Genomic DNA, 25,186 nt, shown 5'->3' with positions numbered 1-25,186 from the left:
TTCCAACCTAATGTCTAACTTTAGATCAAGGTTTTGATCAGACTACAATCATGTCATAATGTTGCTCAAATTGCAGGGTTTTTTTCCCCGTAATGGAGAGGGAGGGAATCGTAGAGCGAACAGGAAGAGATGTGACTAGACAGCAACAGCAGCTCTACGTGAATGTCTGGCAGACTGGGCCAGTTAAGATAAAACAGTGTACTGAGACGATAGCTTATCACTATTCTTTACACATGCTGCAATACAGCACTGCGGTGAATGCTGTATGCACACAGAAACCTGACGGATTTAAGCTTCACTGGCTCATTAGGGGACTTCTCACCAGAAAACATTTTAAAGTTGAAACAAAGGCAAGGGAATGCGCTACAAGAGATAACACCGACTAAATTAAATTAAACTAAACTTAAAAATGACCAAATTAACTTTTGTCTGGTGGCAGAGGAGACGTGCACCGTCGCCTATCTTTAGAGCGTGGTAAGAGGGCTGAATGATGTTTTTCACACCGCAGCTGTCTGATTCTTTAACAAGAGACTGTCACTATGTGTCTTGGTGAAGAAGAAAAAAAGAATTAGAAACTATGCACCCACCACAGTCAACCAAATATAATGCGCCTGTCTCTGCTAAAAGAAATTCACTCGAAACTAACACGAGCCTCTGTGTTTTGCTGACTTATGGTGCGATCGAGTCATTAATTCCTCTTCCATCTATTTCCACAGTTTTCTGCTGACACACAAGTTAGAAGACAGCTCACTACTGATCACCAGATTCACAGCGTAAACACAATAAATCCATGGTGAGCACTAACACTGCACTGCTTCGCCAGTGTTCAAAATGCTGAATTACTTTTCCCACACAATCCACACATTTTTCCAACAGTGTCGATCCAAATTCTTAGAAGCTTTGACTACCATGATAGAAAATGTCAAAATCGTGATCCATGATTATTCACTAAACTTGAATGTTATCCTTAATGATATTTATAAATCTCACTGTGTTGGGTCTCATTTCTAGCATCAGCACTGTGAAAGGTGTACATCTATGTGGCAAGGTGCCAGATGAGGTCAAGGTTTTGTTTTTTCAAAGTGACTTGCAGCAACATTGTAACGATTTTTTTATTTACTCATTTTTTTAAAACCCTGCTTTGTTTTTTGGGATTCCACTGAGTCAGGCATTACAGTTGTTATGTCTGTTAACATTTGCTCAATCAAATGACAGCAGTATTTCTGTCAACAACTGTAGCACAGACAGATCACCTTTATTGTACTGTACGCAGACTGGTCATGCTTATTTGACACAGTCAACAAGTCTGATATATTCTGAAATAACATGAATCATAACCCAAGTCCTTATGAAGGTTATGCCACAAAAAGAGAAACAAACAAACAAAAACAAGGCAAAACAACAACAGTAATAATCTTTATATATATATATGAAATTAACTTCTGCTCAGACAAGTGAAGCAACTAAATACATAAAAAGTCATATTCACTTACTTATGTGGATTTCCTGCTGGCTGGTGTAGTCTATAGCTAAGCCAAGGGGCAAAGTGTCTTCATTTGTTTCAGTCACTGGAAGCTCAGCCCTGCTCGAATCTTCTAGTTGCCAAACTTCCCACATCTAAAAGGGGTAAAAATAAGGCATGGTCATCACCATTTACAGAGAGTAAGTATTCAAACAAAATCCAAGGATAATTAATAGATTTGGGGGGGTGGGGGGTATTTACAATTCCTAAAAGCATCAAGTCTAATTCACTAAAACGTTGAAGCACTCAGATAAAACTATTGGTTTACCTAATTGATAAAAATTCAGCAAAAGCACAAGCTTGCTCAACTGTCACCAAAAAAGTCAGGTAAGCATTGGATATTTGACCTGGTGGGAGCTTAGCTAATCTAAATTATTTAGAAGGAAAGTGTTGTGACTGAGTAGAAGCTGCTGTAACACTTATGCAACCCTCCTCGATTTTTTGGAAGCATTTTACTTTAACCGAGTAAAACAAACAGATGTAAAGACAAAGTAGAAAAATGACAATACATTCAAGACCACTTTCATTTATCTCTACATTTAGACAAACCTAAAACGTTTTCACACATTTTAGCGGTTACCTTATCGTCTTGTCTGGCAATGACGCTGACCTCAATGGAAGCTGCTGATGCTGCAAACACAAGGTCCCTGGATGAAAGAAAAAAATAAAATCAATGAGACAAAGCTTCAATTTACCATGACCTTAACATTAAACAAAGCACAAAACTTTCAGGGCATAAACAATGCATTTTAGCTTATAAGTAATCAGGCTTTCAGGTCACTGTTGGAGCAAATCTATCAGTTGGGATCAGTCTTACCAGTCCTCTACGTGACTGAGGAAGTAGTGGTGCTGACGCTCCGTACAGCTTCCAAAAACAAATTCACCAAAGTTCAGAAACTTTGGCTCCACTTTCTCATCCTTCTTCTGTAAAATAAACAAATAAATAAATAAATAAATGTAGAGTAGAGAAGTGGCATACTTCAGTAGCACTGTCAAAAATGTAAACTGCAGAAAAAGAACCCCAATATGCATACTAGGGCTGCCACGATTAGTCGACTAGTCACGATTACGTCGACTATCAAAATCGTCGACGACTGATTTAATAGTCGACGCATCGTTTGAAGCTTTGTAAGATCCTGAAAGACGCAGGAATAAGTAGTAGGATTTAAGAGTGTAATAACGGACTGAAACAGAAGATGGCAGCACTGCATGTACAAGGATGCCAGCTGCCGTTAAACCCCGAAGAAGAAGAAGCTGTGTCCCAGAATTCACAGCGCGGCTCAGCGCAGTTGTCAACAATGGCGGCAGCTAGTTAGTTTTAATATTACTCTTATTATTCTTTCTGGGTCACAAAATAAATGTTTAACATATTTTCAGGCGAGAATGTAGCTGTGTAAACCTCAAATATCTGCTCAGTTTATCAAGACACCACATATTTTCAAAAGCGCTCCGACGTTTTCGGAGACGTCTGTTACCCACTAGCTCGATAGCTAGCCGGGGGCGAGGCTCACTAGAGCCCGTGAGAATGCCGGACTCCCAGCAAATCGTTTTCAAACCCACCGCCGTCTTTCGCTACTCAGGTTAAACATACATAAGTCACTTAGATAACTTAAAAATGTTATTGTTTGGCTTTTTTTAGTATTTTATTTGTTCCTGAGTAAATCGGTTTGGCTGAGATTAAAGTTATAGTTTTTACACAGCTGAATAAACGTCAAGCAGACAGCTGATTATCAGAAGTGTGAGATGCTCGAGAATTTACTCCGGTGCCCTGTTATATTTTAGATAGCAAGGAGTTTATTAAACTTCACCGAAGCAATCTGCAAATTTCATTAAAATTCAATAAACTATCATCTTGTCTTTATTTTTAGTTAGCACATACCTTAAACACTTAAAGCTGTAAGCTAATGATAGTTATATAAGAGCAGATGCTGCTAGTGCAATAAGCTGTACGTTTTACGTCTAATGGATGCATGATCTGATTAGTCGACTAATCGCAAAAATAATCGGTGACTAGTCGACTATCAAAATAATCGTTTGTGGCAGCCCTAATGCATACAGTAATTTACGTGCATTAACCTGTCAGCCAGTGACATCAAACTGTGTCTCAGGGTTGTGGGGTTTTTTGTGCTAAATCTGCTTTCTGTTAAACAAATTTAAGGGGGATGAGTGGGCCTCAAGAGTCTTGGTATACAGACTGTAAAGCTGTCTGACACACATACAAGTCTGAGTTTTATAAATAAAACTGATTGGACATTAACACTGTTAAAATGCCTTGAGCTACCCATGGGAAACAGGTGCAGCAATTTATTGGAACATCTGCAAACAGAAATGGAAATACAGCATATAACACACTTTGTACAATTTAAACAAGCTTGAAGGTTTACAGTTTGGTATTACCACCTTTATTCTTCATCACAGCCTGAACTCTCTGATGTAGTCTTTCTTGTAATTTCTTTAACCTCCTAGGACCTGGCGTCCACAAATATGGACATCACATTTTGGGTTGTCTAGACCAAAATACTACATTGTGCTCTACAAGGGCCTGATATCCACTTACGAGGACATTATACTGCCACTGTTCTATTGAAATTTTAAACAAATATGCTCATATGTGGATCTCATTTTTCTCAGAAACAAAAATTAAGTAAAAAAAAAAATAATCTGGTAATTCTTTGTTTTTACATTCATCAGGTGCCAATCAGCCCAAATATCAAAGAGAAATTAAAAATGCATGCCATGCAAGAGTTCGGGTCTTAGGAGGTTAAGTAGTCGCTTAAAGGCCATTTAAAGCTCTTCTTTGGATGTTGGTTGCGTTTTGTTAAATTGTCTGTTAAGATGATCCCACACTGTTAATGGGCACTGAGGAGGTCAATCCATGACTGATACAGTGTTGCCTTTTTCAATTTACACACAAACATTCCTCTGAAAATGGTCAGATACAAGGACTGGACAGAAAAAAAAATAGTGGAAAAGCAGCCAATGTCCAAAGAAAAACCTTGAAATACCTTCAGAGAGCCTGCATAACGCTTTGTCTGTCATTAAAAAAAAAACTACAAGTGTAGCTGACTGGAAGCATAATATGAAGAAATGACTAGTGACTCAAGACTTTTGCACAGTAGTGTAAATATGAAAAGAAAGCACAAAAGCCCAATTATGGTCAAAGCACTGGTCACTGCATGCACAGCTGTGATGTCATCAGAGCACCAGAACTACATGCACTGAAACCCAAGGGAAGCCTAAGAAATAAATAAATAAATATATCACAGATTCATAGGAATAATCAAGTTTTTTGTTTTAAATCTATGTTTCTACCATCTGGAAATCTATGTTCCTTCACAGATATGTCATAGAAATGTCTCCACTGACTGACCCGCTTGCACTCACATGCCTCCAGACTGGTTGTGCCAGGCATACAGGAATACTGTATGCAAAAATGCTGTGAAGTTTCTTTTGGTACTCATGGCTGCCAATGGCAACCATTGAAAACAATCGACACTGTTATTCTTTGCTTTTCTTCTGTGGTCATTTTCTCTGCACTGAAACATTTCTGTATTAATCCCGGTTTAATTATTAAAACCTGTATAAAGCTCTGGAGGCATAAAACACTAATGATGAACAATTAGATGTTCTGATGATCAGTTTGCTGGATCATTCCTGCTCTCTTTCACTTCATGTGGGGATGATGTGAATATTTCTGAATAAAGATGACTGTGATCAAACGACTTGTAGATTTTCAGACTTAAAAGCAGCTCTAATGAATTCCTAACCATAATCTAAATGTATTTACGTCAAGCATAAATACACAAATATATTTGTAAACAATGTTTAAAAACTGCTGTGCATTTATATTTTAAGTATAAATTGAACTGTTACAGTTTAAATGTTACAGATGAAAATGTGGATAATAAATTTAACTCTCCATAACTGAGCTGCAGTGATGATTTTTTTCCCCCGATACCCATGAATGGTCTTAACTGAGCTTCATACTCTGATCAGCAGTTCGACCGTAGAACCAGTCTGTTAAACCTGATAAACCCAGATAAAAATCTATATAAAAAACGATGCCTGGCATACTTACAGGGAGTGAGATCAACACTAGCTCAGGGGGGGTCTCAAGTGAGCCATCTCCGGCAGCATATGCTACTGCAAACACATAGGTTTTCAGCCACAGCACATCCACAGCTGTGAGAGACAAATAGGAAAGAGAGACAAGACATTGGAACATCAACAAAACAGCAAGACTTAGCTCCTCCTTTTCCTATACAACTTGAAATATTTTATGGAATCACTGCAATCTATTACTAATCTATCACCACCAAGATAAAAACCTTAGTGTATGGACCATTTTCATAGTTTAATTTTATATACATAGGTATGGCTACCTTACCTTTTACAGTTTCGCCAGGGGTGAAGAACTGTGGACATGGGATAACTTTCTTTTCCTCCAGTCCCTTTAGAACAGAGGAGAAAAATCTGTTCCTGTAGCTTCCAAAGACTGTTAAGCAATTTGCTTTTAATTCAAAATTCTTATTATTATAACTTACTGGTGTATATTGTGTGACTGTACCATCCATTTTTCCAGCTGCAACTTGCTTTCCCTTTGGACTCCAGCATACTGTGGTAAACAAAGCAAGTGAACAACTACTGAACCACATCAGCGATATGGACTGCTGATAAATTTAGCAATTATGTCAAGAGTGTCACTCACTGCAGGTAATTCCACTTGAAGAAGGCAGCCTGGCCTGCACATTGACACTGTCAGTAACATCCAAAATCATTATAGTGCCATCAGAGAGGCAAACAGCCAACACAGACACCTGCGCAGGATTCCACTTCAGGTCCTGCACTAAGACGTCGGGTGCTACAGCTGGCTGGTGGGATGCAAATGGTAGCTTCTGTAGTTTTCCCTGGAAAAGCAAGGAATGCAAATTAAAACAAATATCAGACAACATGATTACATTTAACAGACAAGGTGAAATTTGGCAACAGGTGTTCGACTGTGTTAGCACATTAGGTAGACAGACTGAAATAACTACCTTGTTCATGAACATGCGGACATCATAGAATGTGAGCGACAAGCCAGCTTCCTCAGACATGCCACACACGGACAGTGTGAGCTCATCACAACTGAGAGCCACGTGGTGCAAAATTAGTTCCACGGTCACTTCAGTCAGTGCTGGTATTCCTTTGACTAAAATAGGGAGGAAGATGTTAGTGGACAGTGAAACAGCAAAAATTATTAATGACATGAAACATGTGGTGTATCAGTCATGACAACATTGTGTTTTTAACCTGTCATTATTGCACTATTTAAAACTGCAGTGTATTCATACCTATTTCGTTGGAGTTGCCATCACCTTTATCAGCAGCCAGAATATCTCGAGTTAAGTACACCTTGAGAGTTCTGTCAAGCCCCACAAAAGTTAAGCCATATTTATTTGAGATGGCAAGGAGGCTGGATCTGTCTTTTGGCAAATCTTCGGTGGGGTCAAACACTCTGACTTTCTTCATCTGACGAAACTGAAAGTCCTAAAACGAAAGGCAAACACTTTCATTTCATGGTGACCTGTTATGAACTGTTAACAACTGTGGGTACACTTCGGTAAATGCAAACGCAACGTCTTCGAGACAGAATAATACACACTTTAAATAAACATTGTTGACAAGATAGCTGGTGAGCCTGAAGGGTGATCTCAAAGCCAAATGTTTGTAATGCCTCTCAATTAGAACTATGCTAACACGTTACCATATCGTGTTAGCTATCGGTGCAAGGCTTGTTGTAATGTTACAGCAATATCTAAAACTTAAACAAAAAAAAATGCAATGTGTGTTAGAACACGTTATTTTACAAATGGATAATTTAATAGGACGAATCCACCCAACACAGCGGCGTTTAACTTTACAAGCACAACATCACACCGGCTACGGTGCTAACCCTAAGTAGCGGGCTAAAATATGGTATGAATAAAACTGCAGTAACTACTTTTAATTGAAACGCTTTTAAACCGCTGTGAAAGTCTTTAATGTTTTATCGTATCAAAGTAGTCATTACAGTTCAGTAAATATCGTGAGGATAAGGATACCTAAACCAGAAAACGTAACCCGCGACAAGTGGCTTGTTTAGCTAGCCAGCTAACTAAACTAGCCACTACATTAAGGATGAACTGACACGGTAACTTACACATGCTAACCTGTGAAATCAGCTTTAACAGAGACATACCTTCATTTCCCTCTCAGGAGGGGAGTCCGCATCGTCACTCATTGTGAAATTTTGAGGGTTTTTCTTCCAAAAGACCTGCTGTGTTCGTTTATTTCTTGCTAGTATGTACCACAGAAAGTTTTGGTTAGCTACATCAGGACAACTAAACACACGCCGCGCGATTTTTCCGTAGAAAAAACAAAAACCAGCTAGGATGACGAGTAGATACCAGAGCAGCTTGCGAGAACACGAGCTCATACAGTCGAGTATGTTTAAGAGTTGCAATTAAAGGTTGAATTATCTAGATAAAATTAAAGTTATATATTTTACCCTTTTAATAGTAAGTAAAAAAAATGCATAAAAGTTATATTTGTGTGTGTATACAAAAACATAACTTTTATGCATTTTTTTTTACTTACTATTAAAAAGGTCACACTTTTTACAGTAATAGAATAACATTTTTTCCACCAACAAAGTGATTTCCATGAGCCATTAACCAACACTTATAAGTGTTGGCTAATAGTTAATCTATAATTCTACTGTTCGAAGCTTCAGCATAAATTATCTAAATGGACTGGTGGCTATCAGGGAATGGAATAAAAGCCAGCAAAGGAGAGCTCTGATTGTCCTTTAAATATCCTGGAGAGCTATCCTTGAAGACTAGTTCAAGAATTTACAAGAGTTCAGGCTGTGTTCGAGGATAAAAGTAGTCATACCAAATACTGACTTTCAATCTTGTTAGAGTTGAACACATTCTTTCACCTCACATACCATATAATCATGCGTGTTTCAATAAACTGCTGCATCTTCAGTCTTTGTCATTTTCATAGCAAAATAAATTAAAAAAAATTGAAAGAATGAGAGGTAGCTTAATAAGAGCCCCCCCCCCCCTACATATAAATATTTATATATCATAGATGAAATGCCTAGATTAATATGGTTGATTTGGATCGATCCAGTGTTGCCTGCAATTCTAAACCTTTGCCTTCATGAAATAAAACTGGCTGTATACTGTATGTTACATTCATCTTTGAAGGAACTCCAGTGACTCATCCAGCAAAATTTAACACCATTTTAATGACACAAGAATTTCACAGCTCGGTGGCACAGACAGTGAGAATTATTATTGTCACTAATTTGTCTTCTTTCTGCTGGAATCTCATTACTTACATGTTTGAAGCCATGCAGATCTACAATAAATCGCAACTTCAAGAGAAAAATATATTTCAAGTGCATCCTTTTGTAGGTACTTTGGCAAATGCAAAGAGAGACAAAAGACAGTGTATGGTGAAGTAAGGACTTTTATTAGAAAGCAGATTTTTCTGTATTGCATTTAAAGAAATTGGGTACTCTTGGACTATACAACTTAAAACTGGTGATGGCAAATATGATGGGAATGAAAGGTAGATTACATCAAAAGTGGCAACTTGCATTTCTGTTGTATATATTATTGATGCTTGAGTCAGAACGCGCATAAACATCTTTTTCATTTGAAACATAAAGCGGCATCAACACTGAAATTGTCCCATCCCAGTTTGCCTGATCCAAACCCAGCTGATAGTGAAGAACATTACCATGATCGGTGTAGGGTTGTTGTCCATCAAAGGGGGTTATCAACAAAACCTGGGCTCAGGACCACGTCCAGAACATGCTTACCAGAGCATGACAGATATGGTCCGTGTCCAGCTCTGTTTGCAAAGCACCAAAGTTTGACTCAGTCCTGGTTTTAAAGACACACACTTATAACCAAGAAGGCTGGAGATAACATCACCATGTCCCTCCACTCTGGAAAGGAAGCTAGCACAGACCGAAGCAAGCTGAAGAAAGACAAAGCAAACAGCAAGAGCACATAGCAAGTCATACCATATGTCCCATAGTGCACTTTGGGTCTCGTTCCTATTCTGATTGTCAGCGCTCTGAACACATGGCTTTAAAAGTTGCATTTACTCCTCATTTGCCTAACACCCGGTTGCTCTCAGTGTTGTTCCTTTCACCTTTCCAAGTAGTTCTAAAGTGCTGGCGTTATGTACAAGGACACGTAAATACACAAACAAACCTTCAGTGCATTTTCTTCTGAGTGTGCTGAGCTGTGAACACACTGAACTGTGTACTTAGTCTCTGTATTCCACTCTTTGTCACTACTTTGCTGTCATTAATACAAGAAATTCAGCTTTATGCAAACATTCAGCGAAAGGCCAGGTTGTATAATAAAAAAATCCAGCCCTGCTCACCACAGGACACCTCGATCTTTGTTTACTAACAGTGACAAGAGTTATTCAGCATAAAATACATGGTGCATAAAGATCAGAGGTTTCATTGGGTTGTGGCGAGTGTGCGAATGGCATGCATTTTATGGTACAAGTGTCTCTTTGCATATAAATGTATTGTTTTTCATGATGAGCCAGTCACTGGAACAAAAAACTACAGTGTCCGTGTGGGGGTGAGCAGAGCCCGATGCAAAGTGAGGAAGAAGTTATTTGCAACAAAATACCCTCTATTCAATAACCATCCAAGAAAAACAAAAAGTTTGATATAAATGAGAAACACGTCCGATACATAACATACGTGGAACTGGACTTTTCTCTTTTGGCCACGTCAATCTTCCCAAGGGTTAGCCATGACATTCTCCGTTTATAGTGCAACATCGTTCATTTACCCTGCACAAGAAAAGGATCAAACCCCAAGCGGTCTTAAAGGATTATTGTTCTGTTTTGGGTTTTTTTGATGGCTTTGTCTTGCAGCGGGGCAGAAAAAGTGAATGAGCTGGTCAAAACCGGCGCGTGATAAGGAAATCGTGTGTAAAAAAAAGAAAAATAACCCCCCCCAAACAACAACAACAAAAGCCCGCCACACCTTAAATGTGACTAACCGATGAACAGGTTTGACTATACTTGACTATACTACGAATGAGATTTCATTTGAATCTCTTCCAAGGGTGTTCAACCAGATCAACCAGAGCTGTGCTGTAAATATGTAATACTGGGCTGGTGAGCCAACATGATGGAAAACATAAAGCAAGAATGTAAGGTGAATAAATGACTATGTTATTAATATCATTTATTAGAATAAAAGATTACTAGTTTTTAATATTAAACTCTAAAATGGCCAAAAAAAAAGTGTTATCTGGCTATATTTAGTAGATCCTTGGTCCTGTTTGCTTCTGAACACAAAGTAATGTCACGCATCCACACCCACACATTCACAGTCTAAGGCACTGCTCCACACCCCTTTAATACTACAGTGGAACATATCCATGTTTCCCACCCGTTATTATTTACTGCTTTATTTTAATTGCAGCTGATTTCATATTCCCCATGTATTCAGTATCTCTGTGAAAGTCCTCCTATTCAAAAAGATCAAAATCAAAGATTTATTTTACACAAAAACACACAGAGAGAAATCTTAAATACAAAGAATATCACACTCATTGCCCAGTTTACTAACTGAGTAGAAAGGTTTCTCTCTCTCTCTTTTTTCTGAAGCTATAACAGCTACTTTCTATATTTTCCAAAATAAAGGCTACACATATTTATTTCTCAAGTCTGTTACTCTGACTGGCATAACCAGAAGTGATCAGACATTTAAGTGGCTCAAATAGACAACTGAATGTTGTTTTCTTTTTTTACTGCGAGAAAAACCTGTAAGAATAATAAACATATGATATGAAGGTACAATTTGCAAAATCTCTGTGTTAAAAAAACATCAAACAGAGGGAAAAAAGCCTGCACTGCATGTGAACCTTGCTCAGTTTTGCACATAACGATGTTCACTACACTGGAAGACCTGTTCGCAGTTTGAAAAAAAAAAAAAAAAAATCACTATATCAATAAAGCTTTAGGTTTAAACACCACCCAGCCTCACAGTCGGTATTAATTTTATATTATGGCATATTTTGAAGAATTTACTATACTCAAATCAAAGCTTGGACCATCACCACAGCAGTGCTACAGATTACATTCATCCATCATCCCAGCCATCATGTCACAGTCTTCTTTTATCTACGGCAGATCGCACTTATTCCCAAAGAAAATAAACGCGCTATAAACCTTTTTGTTACTACCTAGTGCAATTGTAACCCTGTGTTTCTTGTGCAGGGCCATCTTAAAACTTCCCCTAACAGACGCTGAAACAAGAGCAGAAACAGAGACTACTCTGGCCCCGCTCATGAAGTGGCACCGCATATATTTTGAGAATAGTATTAGTACTAAGCCTGGCCGTTCTTAAATTAACCTATCACAACCCACTTTCCCCCAAATGTTGGTGGCTTCTCTTTTACTTAAACGAACGGTCTTTTCTGTGATTTCGTTTGCTGATAGGGGGGAAAAAAAAGATACAGGGAAGATCTATGCATTGCACAATGAAGAAAGGCTGTGTGGCAAAAAACAGATATCAAAAGAAGAAATCAGGTATGACGAATGCAGGTTTAAAGTCCCTGTTGGACATTGCTTTGCTCCCCCCAACCCCCTTCCAAAACGTAGAAACAGTCATTGTCAGAGAGACTCGTTTCAGGTGTTGTCGTTACAGCCTCTCAGTTAAAAAGGTCCACGTTACCTCCCTCAGCGTCTCGGCTCTTTACCTTCTTTTGAGTGCAAATGCAATAAGCCAGCATAAATTGCTCGTATAAGTTTGATTCAATAATTTACCCACCCACCCAAAGAAAAAAAGAACAAACAATAAAACAAACAAACAAACAAACAGCCAGGTAGGAAGCAGGACTGCGTAGTATCGGAGCATATCACACCACCACCACTACATCATCGAGGTGGAACAGTGCTTCTCTCTAACATTCGTTCTTCTACTGCCCAGTGTAGTGCACTTCTTTACTACTCCATATATCCAGTCTCCTCTGCTCATGGGCACAGCACACTCTTTAGTTTAAAAAAAAAAACCAAAAAAAAAAACCAAATAAAACAACAACAACAAGAAATTCCAACTGTTACTGTGTAAATCCTGGGTCACAGCCGGATCAGTTCTAACATGCGTCAGACTGCGGTCAGGTCCAGCGGGAAACGGAGAGAGTCCTCTTTGAGCATTAACAGCGTATCTCGAGGCAACGGCAGCTGTTATCTTATTTCAATGCAGGTTTGTGGCTTTGTTGGCGTTTTTTTTTTCCGAGAATTCTTTGTATCCACTGTTTGTATGAATGCATGCAAGCTCGGATTTTTTCTTTCTCTCTCTCTCTCTTTTTTTTTAGTGCATGTTCATGTTCAAGTCTCTCTCTGTATCTCCACAAGAGAATGATTTTTACCCAGAGTTAAAAAGCACTGTTTTTATAGACCATGTATTCTGAATACATTGGCGCAGATATTCAAGGCTATTATCCACGGGTTAGGAAATATGTCTTATCTGTATGCATGTGTGGTTGGGGAGGAGTGGTCTGGAGCAGACACAGGCATCACATTGACAACCTAATTAAACATGTCATGGGCAAATATGCGCGAATAAACAACTCCATGTGATAGAGTTGTTTTTAGACTGTGGACTATAGACATGACGGCTTAAAAAAATGTGATCATATAAATGATGGGTCTATTTAATAGGGAGAAAACCGTTTTGTTTAATGGAGCTACCACAGTACATGGCCTTAAATTGCAAAACTGTTGTTGTTATACATTCATACACGTTCAAAATACAGTAAAGTAACATAAAGCGGTCAACATTGCTCTTTCCAGATCTGTTTTCCCCAAGGTTACACGGGTTAGTTTCTGATGCAGCTTTCCAAGAAAATGGAATCATTTTACAAATCAGTGTACCACACCGGCAAAGCAGCTGTTGCTTTTGTATTGCACTTGAATGATGAATCATTACAGCCATTTGTTCTGCTACCAGGCCTTTGTAATAATGCTGCGGATGCCAAAACACTGAGTACATACTGAGTGTACCAAGAAACGGGCGGAGCAGAAAGAGTCGACTTTCTCAAAGTGCTAATGCCATGCCTGTGTCTACTTCTAAGAACAGTGTTCTGCTTCCACTAGCGGCAATTATGGGAGCACGCAAGCACACGTGTGCGCATGCATGTGCGACAGATTCCTGTATAGTAAGATCAGTGAGTGCAGCTTCTTGTGCTGTGAAATTCCCGGTGAGGAAGCACAGAGGAGGAGGAAGAGTGGCGGACGAGCTGTTGTAAAAGAGCAAGCAAAGAGAAGAGGCTGTCTCTCACAATGTAAGAGACAGCCTAAAAAGGACATTCACTGTCCGTTCACCCTCGCACCTTGTCCAAAATTTTCTGCTTCCTGCTCAGCCGGCGTGTCGCCACAGTTGCCCGCCTCGGCTCCTGGGATCGCCCCCAGTGATCTGTCTACACCCTCTAACCTAGCTTCATCCTCGTCTTCCTCCTGTTCCTCTTGGACTGCTCCTTCGCCTTCATCTTCAGCTTCTGCTCCAGCCGCCCCAGACCCGGGGCTGCCTTCTGTCAGGGGTGGGTGAGTCCTGAGAGGGTCCTTACGATCAGGATACAACCTTTGCTCTAAGGTCTTGAAGTCGGCCTCAAAAGTGAGGGGTAACCCTGACTGAGGGGCACCCAGCGTCAGACCCAGACCTATAGCAGCGCTCATGCCCATTCCTGCACGGTACACATCCATGCTATCGGGCAGCATGGACTTAATCTTGGGCAACCATCGCTTGCGGACCCGCCTCGCGTTTGTGCACATGTCAGCAGCAATCACATTCATTTCACTCTCCTTGAAGTTAGGGTTGAAATTTTGACAGTAGACTGTAAAAAAAGAAAGAAAGAATACAGCAAAAGTCAGCGTGGCACAAACTGCCCCCCTTTGAAACTTCCATTACTTCTATCAAGTATGACCTACGTTTGACAGCGTTGAGGACCCTGCTGTCCAGGGGTTTCCTGCTGGGATCACTAGTAGAAGAGCGAATGCCCGTCCCACAGCTATTGGCTAAAGTGTTTCTGCAGGGATGCAAAGTCAACACCAGGGGGCAGAGTCAGCAACAGGCACATACAGTAGATAAACATGGGAGCACACATAACAAACCGCATTGCACAACATGGCCACAGATGGAGTGTGAAAGTTGGTTTGTGACAACAGCAGTAGTGTTGGAGTCATACACAGAAGTCAAGCCTAAGAGTCGAAATACTTAAACAGTTTGTTCATTATTTGCACATTTTTCTGCTCACCTGTCAAAGAATGTGGCTAACAGACGGCGGAGCAAGACTTTGTGTTTGATGCCGGCACACAGATGACAATTCATCAGCTGGCCTCGAGTCATGAACACTTGTGTACCTGTGTGGGAAACAAAGAAAAAAAAAAAGAAAAAAAATCTTGTGTGAAACACGCTGACATTACAGCATTTTCCTTTATCTTTGAAGGCCCTCCTCTCTTTGCTCCTTTTACCTTTTACTCCACTTTGTGGCCTTTTTCTACATTTGAAGTTGAAGTTTAAGGAGATCTTTAATGGACTTAAACAAAATGGAGTCAGAAATTAGAGAAGAGGAACAGACGGTGACAAAAGCAGCACACTATTAAATTACTCGGTTTTGCTTTCTTTCCAGCGTCATCCCTTCCTCAGCAGTGCATGAGCCCTTATACCAATCGAGTTTTGGATTATTCACCACAACTTGTGCATTATTGTGCTCAGCTCTCTGTGAATTACGCTGGGAAGTACTCAGATGTCATTCTTTTGTGTGGAGAGATTCGGCACCAAATCGATTTAAGGTTTTCTGTCACGTTCCTTTGTGGAAGCTGTATTACCTACAAGGTGAGTTGTACCTGTTCTCTTTGAAGTGCCAAGAGCGTAATGTGGGAGCCAGACCAAAGAGTTCAATTTTTGTCTCATTGTACCAAAAATAAATAAATAAATAAAAGAACTTTTCCCTCATACTCTCAGAGCTCTGTAAGGACCATTTGGCAAACTCCCGGCAGGCAGTCATATGCTTTTTACTCCAAAGTGACTTCTGTCTAGCTACTCTTCCATAAAGACTGGTGATATCTGCAGAGATGGTTGGATGGGTGCAGAGATGGTCCTTCTGTCTCAGCCTTAAATCTCTGCAAAGAAACTTGCAGCTTTATTTTAGCACTTTCAGTCTGACAGACAGAGACGTGGCGCCAGCTTCCTGACCCTTGCCTGATCCGTGGATTAACATGGGTCAGACAATGTTTTCCCAAACAACCTTTTAATTAGGAATATGAATTCAAATAAACGGCACTGAGTTGTAAACATAATTTAACTAAACAGTCTTAATCAAATTTTTTTAGCACTTATGCATAGTCAAGTTGCTGTGAATGAGCAGTAATTCTCTGGTAGGAGTCTCATATTGGACAAAGAGGGCTGATTACATGCAGTTGACCCTTACATTCACTATGAATGAAGGTCACAGGGCTGTGGGTAAATTCTCTAATGGATGGTGCTCTTTGCCCAAGCCTCATTAAAAAGATTTCGGTAACTTTAAACTGACAATGAGCTCTCTATCCTCCTGAATTTATGACTTTAAATTCATTTAGTTAAATTCATTTTTAAATCCAATTTCGATATCTTCCAAACTCACTTGGTGTGTAAGCGAATCCTGGGAAATTCTGCAGGGGTAAAATGTTAGCATCTAAATGTGCTGTGAGTGACTTGTGATTGCTTTGTGCGTGCCTACCCGCCACCAGCTCCAGCTTCTCTCCAGGGTCCCCCTCAGTATAGAGCTTAGGATGGCAACGGTAGCCTATCTGGCTTATGAGGCTTGCAGGCAGCGCCACAAGGTCCCTGCGGATCAGCACGCAGTTGCGGTTCTCCAAGGACAAGGGCATCGACGCCATCTCCGGCTTGTCTTGGACTAAAAAAAAAGAGACAAAGAACCGAAATGCAAACTTTATTTAAAATCTCACATCATAAAAACACATTGGTATCCGTCACTTTACTAGAATAAAAACACCCTAAACAAAGTTGTTTTCCACGCCTACCCCTGTGTATCCACACCAAAATAGAAGCTATAAAATTTAATTAGTAAAGCAGGTTGGGGTAATCTCATACAAGTTTGTTGTGTTTCATGAATGTTTTAGAGCATTGCAGGTGCATCCTAGACAGGTCACTGTGCAGCATCAGCATCTTTAGTTTTGGAGGGGGGGACATATCCAGAGCTGAGTGTTGGGTTCTTATTCAAAAACTCTTTTTTTCACCCCAAAACCTCTAAGACAGCTTGTGAGTGTATACACATGCATACTCGTCCTGCACGCACACACACACGAAACAAAAAGAAATTAATCCAATAACTGCCACACGCATGCACATAGCGAAAGGTGTAGATTAATCAATTTGTATGTGCAGACACATCTGCGCGTGCGCACACACACACACACACACACACACACACACACACACACACACACACACACGAAAGATGTGCATGGTTCTCAAATATCCTACAATGTCACCCTGGGGTGCTCTGACTGATTGCAGATAGAATGGATTTCATAAATATGTGAAACCCTAGAATTTGACAAACCTCCCTTTGAGCTGCAGGATGTGAAGAATGAAGGAGAGCGGAATCTGTGTGTATGTGTACTCATGTGCGAGTTTATCACTATCCATAGGTACCCCGTCGGTGTGTTTATGTGAATGCAAACCATTTACACCTGCATGTATTGAAAAAATCTACACCAGTGTAAAAAATGTGGCAGAAAGCCATAATGAAAAGCGGTACGGTCCGGCTGCTGTAGCCGCGATAAGGAAGATGTTGTTGGTCACGAAGCACTTCAATCATAACTCCATAAAGCTATCTTTAAGCTGAAAGAACCCCCCCCACACACACACATGCACACACACAAACACACACACTGGAAGTACAACAACCTGCTTTTCAAAGACGCGCAGGACACACGATGCATAAAAGATTAAATAAGGTAACTGAGATGAAATGAATGTGCATCAGGTTCTAGTTTTTTTGTTTTGTTTTTTTAATTTTTTGCACAACGTGTAACAGATAAGAGATCTGGATAAACCCCACATTTATAGTTTCTCCAAGTCCTCTCGAGTTTTACTTTGAGATCGCTCTGTTATCAAATTAATTTCCTCCATATAAGCCGAGGGCAGCTGAGAAAGTAATGCACCAAATCAGACTTGACATGACTACAAATTCAAAGTTGCCATTGAGACTTTATCAGAGTCCTGGACTTTGATAAACGTGCTTTAAGGATCGAAGTGCTGTAAAATCAGGGGGTGTGTTGTAAGCACAGCTCCTTATGGCATGCCACTGTTGTTTCATATACTAATAAGCACTGTTAAGGACTTTAGAAACATCTAACACAATACTCACTCCCATAGGGATTGGCTGAACGTCCATAAAGATGACTGTAGGTCTCCTCAGTGATCCCATCGTAGGGCTCCTCCTCAAACTCCTCATCCTCGTTCTGGTAGGACGTGGGACTGTCGGTTGTGGGCAGACTGGAAGCTCCGGGGCTGGACCTGTCACCGCCGGCTGCTCCTCCTCCTCCAGCTCCACTGCCACTAGTCCCCTGGAGGCTGAAAGCAGGCATACCAGGGATAGGGGTCCCTCCAGCTGTTGTGTAGAACAGCGGCCCGGCCCTCCCCAGTCTACTTCCAAGCTCTGAAGGCGAAGTCTTACTTGGCGTTGAAGGTACAGTCAGGGGCAAGGGCTCACCTCCTTCAATTTTAATCTTACGCTGCGGTATGAGCAGAGTCGAAGACCATCCCGGGGTCCCTAGAAGGGCAGCCACTGCCAGGCCGTTGCCATTATTACAAGGACTCTGTGGCTCAGATACCGTTTCTTCTAAGGACCCCATTGTCTGCGAGTCACAGTGAGGTGAGTTTGCCTTAAACATTAGGTCCATGCCTTTTTCAACTATATGCTGAATTTGGAGGTAGCCAGCTGTGTACATGACCACCAGCTGTTCACTAGCTGCCATTGTTAGCTTCCCTGTGTAGCAGAAAGTGAGGATCTGCTCAAAGCAAGCAGGTGTGACTGAGGAAGGCAACTCAAACTGGGTCTTGGTGGAGCTGCTGAAGAGGTCACGAAAGTAGAGGCTGCTGGCGGCCAAAACAGCCCGGTGGGCTTTGAAAGCCTGGCCTGGTTGAGGGAAAAAGAAGTTGAGAACATTGACGAAGACAGTTAGCACTTTGTACAAGTTAATCTATGATTAACAGAGCAACATTAACATTTTTCTGCCAACTGACCTTTAACCAGTATGGATACATCACAGTAGTGTCCCAGCAAGCGCTGCTCATTAAGGGAACCCAGAACCGTAGCTCCAAAGTTTGGGATCTCCACATGGAGCAGCTGGGACATGATGGCCACAGAGTGGAAGGAAGATGGGGCTTCAGATATTCACTGCAGACTCTGCCGCCGAGAGAGGCATCTGTAATAACAAAGCGGAAGGAATCCAAAAAAAAGGTATGGTAAATGCGTTGGAGAGGAGAAACGCACTGACAAATGAAGGAGCAAAAAGCAAACGCGTGAAAGATGAAAAGACATGCCAGAGGGAGGCAGAGGGGCGAGAAGAGAGAGATAGATCCTCTCAGGTTGTTTCTCTCTCTTAGAAAAAGCAAAGAGTAAGAATGAAAATAGAGTTGAGATGAAGTGAGAACACGCATACAGTTGAGGGAGAAGTGAGAGGTGTGCGAAAGAAAGATGGATATGCAGAGATAGTGGGTGAGAGAGTCGAGGCAGGAGAGAGAAAGGAGGAGTCACTCCACAGAGAAAAAAAAAAAAAAAAAAAACACGAACACAATGCTGCGCCTACTGTGCATAGAAGGTTGTGAAATACCTTTAGGCTATGTTGTTTTACATTACTTAAATTCCAAGAACCTTGCACTCCTTCCATGTATTGCTCTTAATGCATCCAGAACAATTTACCCACAGCATGGACTTTGACAGCCTGTACGCCTTAACTTTTCTCAGAAATAAACCCCACACTGAATGCAACCTGTTTTTCATGTCATAGATTTTCCTGGATTTCGCTGACACCGTGGCAGTTGTCCTCTTTCTCAGATCTAGCTAGACAACAATCCAAAGAAAGACAACTTTAAAAAACAAAACAAATAAAAAGTCCTTTTCAGTAACACTCTCCAGATATATTTGCACCTTCATTCCAGCCCTGAACCTTTTATAATTGCCTTTGTCTTCCCACCAACCCACACATACGTACATATACGCACTAGTTTCATTATTGAGCAATGCTGCAGAACAGTTTCCAGGAATACAAACTGAAAAAGATGTCACCGCCTCTCTCTCGCTCTCTCTCTCTCTCTCTCTCTCACACACACACTCTCCCACTTCATGCACTCCATACAGAAAGGCATGCACTGTGGCTTACTTACATAAAAGCCTGCATGCATGAAGACACACACGCACATGCAGTAAAAGCTGCACAGGGAAATTACTGTGTACTCTGGCAAGCAAGCACTCACCTGGAGAAACAAGAACATGCCTTTTCCTCTGCTAACAGTCTCTCACACATGCACAAATGCACAAAAAGAGTGCTCACTCTGTTATCCCAGACAGTTCTGACCTGAGTAAGCCAGTCTTCTGGTTAAAGCACACCATGGAGCCTTGACACACACACACACACAAAACACGCCAGCAGCAGTCAGGACCAGAACAGAAGAGGAGCAGTTAAGAGACGGAGGGCGAGCACTCAGATGTACTCCGTCTGGTCGACTCTTTCTCTCACTTAAAGTGTCATTCCTAGTGTCTCAAAGATGAATCTCTCTGCTGACTGACTTTTCTCTGTCTGTTTTCTCTCGGCCTATCTACAATCTCTATACCCTCCAAAGCCCTATTCTCCCTGCTAACTGTCTGCTCTAGCACTGTCTCAAAGCCTCCCTCTGCCTCCTTGTCATTATCTCACTCTCTCTGTGTTTCTCTCCCCCTCTCCCTGTTCTCCAAGGGTTGAATTCAACAAGTGCCGCTGTAGATAGGGGGAGTGTGTGAGTGAGAGAGAGAGAGAGAAGGGGGGGGGGGGGAGAGAGAGTGAGAAAGACAATGGGGGGGGAGAGAAAGAGAGGCCAGAGCAGAGCAGAACAGAGCAGAGCAGAGCGAATCAATGATGAAAGGAGTGGGAGGCTCAGTGTGTGCGCGAGCGCACGCCCGTGCATGTGTCTGCGCGTGTGTGTCTGATCAATGCAGTATCTATACGTCGCAGGGAGTGGGAGGGAGAGAAAAACACAGGCTACAGTTACAGACGGAGACAGAGACTGGGCAGAGCTAAAGAGAATCAAGGGAGGGAGGGCGGGAGGGGAGAGTTGAGACAGAGAGAAAGTCATTTGAGGACAGTACGAGTAGAGAAAGACAATTAGGTTGAAGCAACTTCTGCTACTTGGACACAGACATGTATATACAGTCTAACAGAATGGGGGGGAGAATGACTAAGACGGAAAAAAAGAGAAACGAGAAGCACATACAGGGGTCATATCCACCATTAATTAAGGAGACATCGAATAGCGAAACTTGTGAGCGGCCAGTTTGACGCAAGTCTGGAAAGAATGCGTCACATCTCAGTAAAGCAGAGCTTTATTAAACTCGAACTATAGCGTGCACAATGCAGTGAATCCTTAAATCCTTCTAAATGTAGAACTGAAAAGATTGATCGAAAAACAATCACCAGTGTCAGGGTATTTCCCATTATTCGTACCATCTTTGTAAGACAATAGCTAAAAAAAAAGAAAAGAAAAGAGAGGCTTTACTTTTGAGCAAGTGTTGTGTATTTTCTCTGAATCATGCAAGGACATCTCTGCCAAACACCTACACATAAACAGAGAGAAGTGCTGTCTTCACGCAAGACTATTTTGTATTTCTACATGAATTGATGAATTAAATGATTAATTTACGCCTCCGCTTCGGTGGCTCGGCTTGTTCAGGTGACATTTCTCTGCTTTCTCTTGGGTACTTTTTTTGGCCAGCCCATAGAACGCTTCCCTAAATGTTACTTGATCTGGATGAAGGAGGACAGGAGCCAGATGTCGCTGCCTGCGACAGGACAACCGCTAAAAGAAGGACAACAGCTACCAGAGAGGATAAGTTCCAGAAAGATGTGTGTGGGAGGGTATAAATGCATAACGGATGAGTAGGAAAATGTTTTTTTTTTTTACAGTATGTGTGTGCATATAAACACACGCACACGAACGAATGCTGTGTAATTTTTACATGTCAGAGTAAAAAATTATAAAAACAACAAATAACACTAAGGAGACAGCTTTCTCGGAGTGCCGTGCTGTGTTATAGGTGACGAGACATGAAGACATCCTTTCAGCGCATGTCGCTTATCTTAAAAAAAACAAAACAAAAAAACATCAAGCTGATGCTGAGGTTTTCTAAAAGTGAGCACGTCTCTCTCCCCCCCTACAAAAACTATCAAGGCACATTGTGCTCAATTCTTTGCCAAAGAAACCTCAAGTGGAGAAAGTTGCGCTAAACTGAGCAAACTTTTACTCTTCAGTTGCAGCGGAAATATGAAAGGGAGGATATCACAAAGCGTTGAATGCAGTGAGTCAGACTTTGGTTTACAGAGCTTTGGCCCAGCAGTGCGATATCTGCACGGCACATATAGGCACACATGAGTGAGCACACACAAAAAAAGCACAGTGAAACGCAGGAGAAACAAATCTGCAAACACTCTCCTGCTTTCTTACACACACACATACACAGGTAATCTCCCTGTGCACACTCAGCAATACACATTCTGTTTGTTTGTCTGTCTGTCCCGCTGTGAACCTGCCAGACTGCTTGTCCACCGGCCCATCCATCCACCGGTTATTGTAACTACTGTGTCCTTACATCGCCTTTTGCGTCCCCCCGCATCCCCAACCCCCTTCTTTCTCTTCTCTATCCTTCCCGCCCTGCATACCACGTACCCACTGTCTCTCTGCCAATTAATGCACACAGGGCTGCATTGCAGTGAGGTTGGCGCGTGCCACGGCAGCAAGCACAGTACAGAGTCTACAGACATGCATGTACGTGCCAGCCAGGCAGAGCGGGATGGAGAGGAGGGGGTGAGAGTGAGGGAAAAGAGGAAGAGGGAGGGCGGGTAAGTGGGTGGGTGAGTATGGGGAGGGGGGAGAGAGAGTGAGCGGAGAATATGTTGAGTCAGGCAGACAGGACGGTGGAGTGCCACACTGCACATATACACAGCCGCATGTCTGTGAAAATGTATGCACGAATGAATATGAAACAAAAGGCACACATACATGTGCATCATGACAGCCCAAAAGTATGCAGAAATGCAAATGCACACACACACACACACACACACGCACGCACACAAACATGCATGCAAATTCCAACCTCCTTATGGCTGCTTTATATATAGACTTTGCACATCACTGATGAAAAAATATAAGGCACCGACTCCCTCAACTTGTTTGCCAAACGAGTCACTATGTGTGTGTGTGTGTGTGTGTGTTTCTCCGTACATTGTGTCCTCATTTGCTACCGTATGTTTGCATTTCCATGTCAAAGTTTCCTGCATACCAAGGCGTGTTTTTATAATCATCATAATATATCCGACTGTGACTTTTGGCACTTCATATCAGGCGCATGTGTGTGTCTGTGTGTGTGCGTGTGAGGCACAGTTTGTGAGTTTAGATATGAGATTCGAATGCTGTTCTGATGGCGCTTGTCTGTTTTTTGTTGGAATGTGTTACATCCATTTTAATCAAGAATTCATACCTACGCACAGTGTTATTAACTGTAGCAGCAGGTCCAGGCATATTTGAATAATATGAAGAAATGAGACGATTCGCCAGATGGCAAACAAACACACACACATGCCGATTTTAACTACTACTTATACTAGAGCTGTCTACCAAATGACAATGCTGTAAGATTCAAACCTAAAACCATCAAAGTCACAAACAACCCTGAATGCACTAACCGTTTATTACTTTGTGGAACAGTTTAAGCTTAAAGTGAAGTTGGTTCACATGATGCAAGTCACAAAAATCCTCACTTAAATACGTTAGCCGGCATCATCGTCAAGGCACAGAAAAGTAATACCATTGCTAAACATGTTTTTGGAAGTAAAGAAATTCATTTAAAAAAAAAAAAAAAAAAAGGAAACTCAAATCAAAAATTTGAAACGAGCCGAGGAGGAGCACATCCGTCCTCCATTGCTTATGTTGCCACTATACAATCTCAATATGAACAGTCCCCTCGTTATAAATATTCAGATCCTGCAGTTGTTCTCATGTTTAAAGTGTACCAGACAACAGATTCTATCCACGTTGAGACAGCAACGCTCCCTGGCAACAGTTCTACCAATCGGGAATGAGCGGGTGTCTGCCTGAGTCTGTCTGAGTATCATTATGGGATGTCGAGAGAAATAGAGAGAGGAAGAGAGAGGCTGCTTATCACTGCTTATAATGCAACATCATTCTCTGTGTACAGACCCCGCTGGGTGAAGTTGTCTGCACATAGTCAGGATCAAAATCATCTCTTCTTAAAAAGAAGAAAAAAAATCTCCCCATGATTCATATAGTTACGTAACAAAGAGACAAATATGAAATGATTTGTTGTGGGCTGAATATTGTCTGGTATCTTTCCACTTGTACTCACTCAATATGCACTAATAACGTAACTTGTGGTCTGACGAAGGAGAAAATAGCAGTGAATTCCACTTTTTAACTGCAATGTTGTCTGCACAGAAATGATAGTGTGAAGCAAAAAGTCCCACAGAACCAGATATATGAGGGTGGGATGATGTAACCAAATATAACATATCACAATTGTTTGGTCAAATTAAATATTAAAAAGTACTTTTTCGCACATTGCTTTTTAATAATCATTGTTTTGTTTTTTGGTTGGATGATTTTGTATTCAAAGTAAAGTCCCTTTTACGCTGGATTTGCTGAACACTACCATGAAGAATTTGAAGTATACACACATTTTGTCACTTACAGTAAAGATGCACTAATGTGTCTAAAAAGAGAAAAATAAATCTAATAACTGTTAACATTATTAGATTTAGTGACAGACAGACTATTCATTTGGTCCCCTCTCCCTACACACAGCATTGCTTTGACAAAAGCAGTCATTTTTTTTGGTCTGCTAAAGGCCTAGAGACCAGTTGGCAACCATCTGCCAACTGGTCATGAGGGAGATATGTGTACTCTCCAACCAGTTGGTGAGTGGTTGCTGGAATTTGATGGTAGTTGCTCTGAAACTTATTGCTAAAGCCCCAGTGATGCCAAGAGATATGTCACTGGGAACAATGTGTATTTCTTGACCAGCGGTGGAACAGTTGCTGGTTGTTGTGGTACATGATGCTGCTTATAATTATTTTATTTGCTAGCACACTGCTGCGGTTGCCAGTGAAAGATGCCAACATGTCTGTAAACACTCTGCAACTACTCTCCAAGTGGCAAAGAAACATTTTCCTTCAAATTAAAAGTTGTGCCTTTCGAAAATCCACATCACACTTTAAAGTTGCACTGCTGCTCATCTAGTTTACTGCAGTAAACGCCAGGACTGCCTCCTACAACGCGGGTCTTGCCACTGGCGATATGAGCGCCTACAA

General features: G+C 41.2%; 2 protein-coding genes across 14 annotated transcripts in view; both read right to left on the bottom strand.

Moving 5' to 3' along the window:
* nup214 (nucleoporin 214) overlaps window positions 1-7,941 on the bottom strand; it is a 30,962-nt gene extending 23,021 nt beyond the window's left edge. For 5 of the 7 annotated variants that reach the window (XM_084935361.1, XM_084935359.1, XM_084935363.1 and 2 more), the window contains exons 1-10: window positions 7,743-7,940; window positions 6,856-7,051; window positions 6,559-6,713; window positions 6,231-6,429; window positions 6,067-6,137; window positions 5,910-5,973; window positions 5,601-5,704; window positions 2,340-2,446; window positions 2,103-2,169; window positions 1,494-1,617 (exon numbers count right to left, since the gene is read on the bottom strand). In XM_084935361.1, the coding sequence (XP_084791487.1) occupies window positions 1,494-1,617; window positions 2,103-2,169; window positions 2,340-2,446; window positions 5,601-5,704; window positions 5,910-5,973; window positions 6,067-6,137; window positions 6,231-6,429; window positions 6,559-6,713; window positions 6,856-7,051; window positions 7,743-7,784 (1,129 nt within the window). In that variant the 5' untranslated portion in view covers window positions 7,785-7,940. Of the gene's footprint in view, window positions 1-1,493; window positions 1,618-2,102; window positions 2,170-2,339; window positions 2,447-5,600; window positions 5,705-5,909; window positions 5,974-6,066; window positions 6,138-6,230; window positions 6,430-6,558; window positions 6,714-6,855; window positions 7,052-7,742 lie in introns of all 7 variants that reach the window. The other 2 variants (XM_084935358.1, XM_084935360.1) reach the window with 1 other exon arrangement.
* Window positions 7,942-9,004: 1,063 nt separating this feature from the next.
* Window positions 9,005-25,186, bottom strand: part of nacc2 (NACC family member 2) — a 36,108-nt gene continuing 19,926 nt past the window's right edge. For 2 of the 7 annotated variants that reach the window (XM_084935353.1, XM_084935356.1), the window contains exons 2-7: window positions 18,852-19,033; window positions 17,974-18,744; window positions 16,318-16,494; window positions 14,854-14,959; window positions 14,528-14,625; window positions 9,005-14,433 (exon numbers count right to left, since the gene is read on the bottom strand). In XM_084935353.1, coding sequence (XP_084791479.1) covers window positions 13,910-14,433; window positions 14,528-14,625; window positions 14,854-14,959; window positions 16,318-16,494; window positions 17,974-18,744; window positions 18,852-18,963 — 1,788 coding nt within the window. In that variant the 5' untranslated portion in view covers window positions 18,964-19,033 and the 3' untranslated portion in view covers window positions 9,005-13,909. Of the gene's footprint in view, window positions 14,434-14,527; window positions 14,626-14,853; window positions 14,960-16,317; window positions 16,495-17,973; window positions 18,745-18,851; window positions 19,034-19,441; window positions 19,668-20,084; window positions 20,632-25,186 lie in introns of those variants that run through there. The other 5 variants (XM_084935352.1, XM_084935355.1, XM_084935354.1 and 2 more) reach the window with 5 other exon arrangements.

Source organism: Perissodus microlepis, chromosome 7, assembly GCF_051167445.1.
Source record: "Perissodus microlepis isolate ML-2025 ecotype Zambia chromosome 7, ASM5116744v1, whole genome shotgun sequence".
NCBI classification, from domain to species: domain Eukaryota; kingdom Metazoa; phylum Chordata; class Actinopteri; order Cichliformes; family Cichlidae; genus Perissodus; species Perissodus microlepis.
The sequence above is the reverse complement of the archived record's forward strand: the minus strand, read 5'-3'. Positions and strand labels throughout refer to the sequence as shown.